Here is a 4,658-nt window from a genome sequence, read left to right on the forward strand (position 1 = left end):
TGAGACAGAAACCTGAACCAGACTTCAGGTTGATCCACCTTTGAAATGATTTTAAACCACAAAGTCCAAAAGTGTTGAAAACTCTGCACCAACGTCTTTACAACGTTTAGTCGAAACTCTTTTACTGATGCACCAACGTAAAATCTGACTGCACAAAAAACTTTGAATACTTTTGATAAAAACACTGCAGGAACTGTCGACGTTACCCTGACCTCAGAAAACAAATCCAAATAAATCTGATCGTCTTTTATCGAACGCTGAAGCACAAACTGTTTTTATTTCAGAATCTGACTCAATGCTAAAATCACTTTAAAGCACAAAATATGAAAATAAAGTTGATCAGATTATCAATCGATTGTGACGTAAAAATTCAGGTGCTAAAAAAACTTTTGTATGATTTCACCTCAAAGCACAAACAAGATTAAAGATTTAATATCAGCTGTTTATATCGGAGAGTTCTCTTTTTGTTGTTTGATATTTGACTTCAGATCAGAGTCTGCAGTTCAGACTGATCTGTTTCTAATATTTCATATTTCACATCAGGATCAATCAGCGCTCTGTTTGCTGTGAGAGAAGACTGCACGTCTGCGTTCAGATGAATTATTGAACTAAAGTCAAATCAGAGTTTTCCTTCATGTCTTATTAATCATCACGGCCTCGTTTCCAACGACAAAAACTGACTGAAGACATTTAACATTTAGAAAACTTTCAGCAGCAGTTTGACAGGAGGAAAATTAAAGAGTTTATTTAGTTTCATCAAACACCTGAAAAGCAGCAAAATCAGAAAAACACACGACTGACACAAAGGTCAGGGTCAGTGTGTAGGTGGAACAGAATCAAAACACACAAGGCGACACGTTCAGGAAGCACACACACACACACACACACACACACACACACACACACCCTCCTCCTCACCAACACTTTTTTCTGGGACGCCCACAAACTGTTTGAAGCACAAACTCAAGAGCTTCTTCATCCTCCCCCTCCTCCTCCTCCTCCTGCTCCCCTGCAGGGTTGAAACAATCTGTCGCGCATGAATAAAAATTAATTTTTCACCATGATGAAAAAGACACAGCAGCTCGCCTCCTTGCCGCCCGCGGGACAGCAGACAGAAGCTGTTCACTGTTAGAGCAACAGAACCGAGCCGAAGCATGTTTCATGGAAACGTTGACACACAGTGAGGACAGAGGAAACACACAGGAAGTGAACTCAGCTCGACTCACAGCTGCTTTTTCTCTCCTAAACAGACGTTTGACTGACAAACTTCATGAAGCACATTTGAGGAGTTTTTCTCGTCTGAGGGAAAAACTAAAGCAACAGAACTGAAAAACACTGAACAGCCCGAAGACGACGTCTTTGACTCATCTTTGAGGATCCACACAGAACAAACAGGAATCTTCTCACATAGAGGATCTTTGTCAGCACGGATTACAATTTTCATTTTCTTCATCTGAAATGTGATTCATATTTTTTAACCTTTGGACACAGTAATCCAAGCAAACATCTTTTTGGACCTGGTTGTGGGTCAAAGGTCAGAGGCTGATCAATCGAGACTCACCTGAGGACGTCACACCTGGAGGTTAAAGGTCAGACAGACGAGCAGGATTTTCGTGAGGGACCTGCAGAGACGAGATAAGACGCCATCATGGGCTGCAACATGTGTGTGGTCAAACGTCCGGAGGAGCAGTACAGGATCATGTTCCAGGTAAGAATCAGAGCTGCTGAACAGGTTAAACCATGAAACGGTGCAGGTGTGTCGCCTCAGGTGACCCTGAACCTGAAACCTTCAGACTGCTGATGGACTGAACGCTTTTCATCTGCAAACAATAATTATGACCAAAAAATCTGATCAGGGCTGTCAATCAACCAGTGACGTGTCTGTTTGGACGCATACCATTCAGTTTTTTTATTTTTTACACAAAATAACAAACAAAGAGGTCAAAGAGAAAAACAGAATGAGTGTGTGTGTGCATGCGTGTGTGTGTGTGTGTGTGTGTGTGTGTGTGTGTGTGTGTGCGTGTGTGTGTGTGTGCACGCGTGTGATATTCTAGTGGAAACTACGGCTCCATTCATCACTGCAGGTTAGTCTAGTTACTCTGTAAAGGTCATCGTGATTTCTGCTGTTTTTTTGTCCAGTGGAGGCTGAAAGTCACCGAGGACTCGACAGGAAGCAGTGTGTGTGTGTGTGTGTGTGTGTGTGTGTGTGTGTGTGTGTGTGTGCTCATGCTCTGACGCATGAATGCATTTAAAGTCACTTTCCATGAAGAAGAATAGTCGTGTAGTTTCCTTTCAGTTTATTTACATTTGATTCATTCTGGTTTCACCTGACGAGGATTAAAATACAAACACTATTCAGCGTTCAGTCTGTTGTATCGTACAGTTTGAAACCTCATGTGGCTGAGAGCATTTCGACATTTATCCTTTACCTGTAACTGCTCATGCTCATCAGGATCAGGCTGGAGACATAGAGACAAAGAGAAAGGCGAGCTTCAAACCAGGAACCTTCTCGCTGTGAAGAGAAGATTAATGAACAGTGTAACATTCAAATTAAATGACATACGTCTGTTAGTGTCGGACAAATAGAGAAAGACAAATGTGTCTCAATAACAAATAACTTGTAGTTCTGTGCAGACTGTCAAACAGACAAAGACATGGAGGTGACAGAAGATATCCAGAGACGGACAGGAAGCAGAGTGTAACATGATGAGTTCACTATTTTGCAGGGACTCTGTTGGGAGAGGATATTAGATGAGGGTGGAGTACTTCATCTCAGTCAGTCCTCAAACATTTGAGCTGTCTATGGTTTTTTCCGGAATCGTCTGGACCTCACTCTTACACTGTCACATGACTTCTGCCTTTGTTTTTGGAGACAAAGCTGCTACAGGTTCAAACCTCAGAAGACTGAGCTCAGCTAACATCTGACAAACAGACAGCTTAGCTTTGTGCAGCTAAATGAAGGACAGAAGCTACACTGACCTGTTTGGAGATGAAGAGATGAATTGTTTCTGATGTAAACTAACACAGAAACAACTTTTAGAACAACTCGTATGAGAGTTTTTACAGGAGGGGATAAAAACGAAGCCTGATGACGACAGAATGAGGCCTTAAACAAAGGTAAAGCTACAATATAAAAAATACATAATTACATCATCACTAAATATTGGCTAGTTCACTCAGACATCTCATGACTGTAATGTTTTATTGCAGCAGCAGAAGACAGTTTGAGTTTGGTCTCATGAGCCAATCTTAAAACTTGGATGACTGTGGAGTCGAGTCGTCTGCCTGAACTCGCTCCATTTATAAAATATATAGAATCAGGAATGAGCCATGCTTCAAGACTTTGACCTTTGGTACTTTAAATATATTTTCATGTCAGTACTTCTACTTTAAACTGAGTATTTGTACATTTAAGTTTGACTCAAGTAAAAGGTCTGAATACTTCTTTTATGACTCTGATCTGACTGTTCGAACTGAAACAGCCCCGATCAAACCACACCGACCTGCTGATTGGACGCTTCTGTGCTGCTGTACATGGAGCTGTCCGTGGTGCTGAAGTCTGGTTTCTATGTACTGTAAGTGATGGAGCTGTCCGTGGTGCTGAAGTCTGGTTTATATGTATTGTAAGTGATGGAGCTGTCCGTGGTGCTGAAGTCTGGTTTATATACTGTAAGTGGTGGAGCTGTCCATGGTGCTGAAGTCTGGTTTATATACTGTAAGCGATGGAGCTGTCCGTGGTGCTGAAGTCTGGTTTATATACTGTAAGTGGTGGAGCTGTCCATGGTGCTGAAGTCTGGTTTATATACTGTAAGTGGTGGAGCTGTCCGTGGTGCTGAAGTCTGGTTTATCTGTACACTACGGTAACAGCTGGAGCTGTCCACGGTGCTGAACCGAATCCACTGCTTTCATACTTGCTTACTGCCCTCTTAGACTCCATAGAGGAATTGGGGGAGAGGAGGATGTTAGCAAAGCTGACATCCATCATAAACAACTCCTCTCACCTCCTGCATGAGACTGTGGAGGCCTTAAACAGCTCCTTCAGCAACAGACTAATACCCCCACCAATGTAAGAAGGAGATCTACCACAGATCCTTCATTCCAACAGCTGTCAGATTCTTTAACACCAGCATGACCTCATGACTTTTTATATACATTTATGATTTATCAGTAATTTTCTATCCAGTAAGGCGCTTCTTTTCTGCAAAGTGTCAAGTCTGAAACAAGAAATGCACCTTTTGATGCGACTTCATATGGTGGTCTATGAATTTAAACCAGCAGCAGTTTGGTGGTTGCTGGTCTTATAATGATCCAGATATTCCTTCAGCAGAGAAACAGACCAGTCTGCATGTGCCTCTGACAAAGAATCTGTAAATGTTAAACAGGATGCTGCTGTGAGAGAAAAAGCAGCTCAACTCTCTCTGAATAAATGAAGTCAATGTTTTATATGAACAAACTCTCTGTAGGCTGTGAGCACTCAGCGTGTCGAGAAAGAGGATTCAGTCAGTGTCAGGAGCATTGAAGGAATGTGTTCAGCCTTGAACTGCTGTGTATGTTTATGGAGGAGCTGCAGGCCTGAGCTGCCTCATACATAACAAACTGAAATGAAGCTAAATCACCAGTCGAGTGGAAAAGCTGCTGCCACCTGCTGACACCTGACC

At 42.2% G+C, this 4,658-nt stretch overlaps 1 protein-coding gene across 2 annotated transcripts in view; it reads left to right on the forward strand.

Moving 5' to 3' along the window:
• Positions 1–306: 306 nt before the first annotated feature.
• LOC104937450 (PDZ domain-containing protein 4) overlaps positions 307–4,658 on the forward strand; it is a 36,228-nt gene continuing 31,876 nt past the window's right edge. For both annotated transcript variants that reach the window (XM_027275540.1, XM_027275541.1), the window contains exon 1: positions 307–1,708. In XM_027275540.1, the coding sequence (XP_027131341.1) occupies positions 1,649–1,708 (60 nt within the window). In that variant the 5' untranslated portion in view covers positions 307–1,648. The remainder of the gene's footprint in view (positions 1,709–4,658) is intronic.

Source organism: Larimichthys crocea, unplaced genomic scaffold, assembly GCF_000972845.2.
Source record: "Larimichthys crocea isolate SSNF unplaced genomic scaffold, L_crocea_2.0 scaffold148, whole genome shotgun sequence".
Lineage (NCBI taxonomy): Eukaryota > Metazoa > Chordata > Actinopteri > Sciaenidae > Larimichthys > Larimichthys crocea.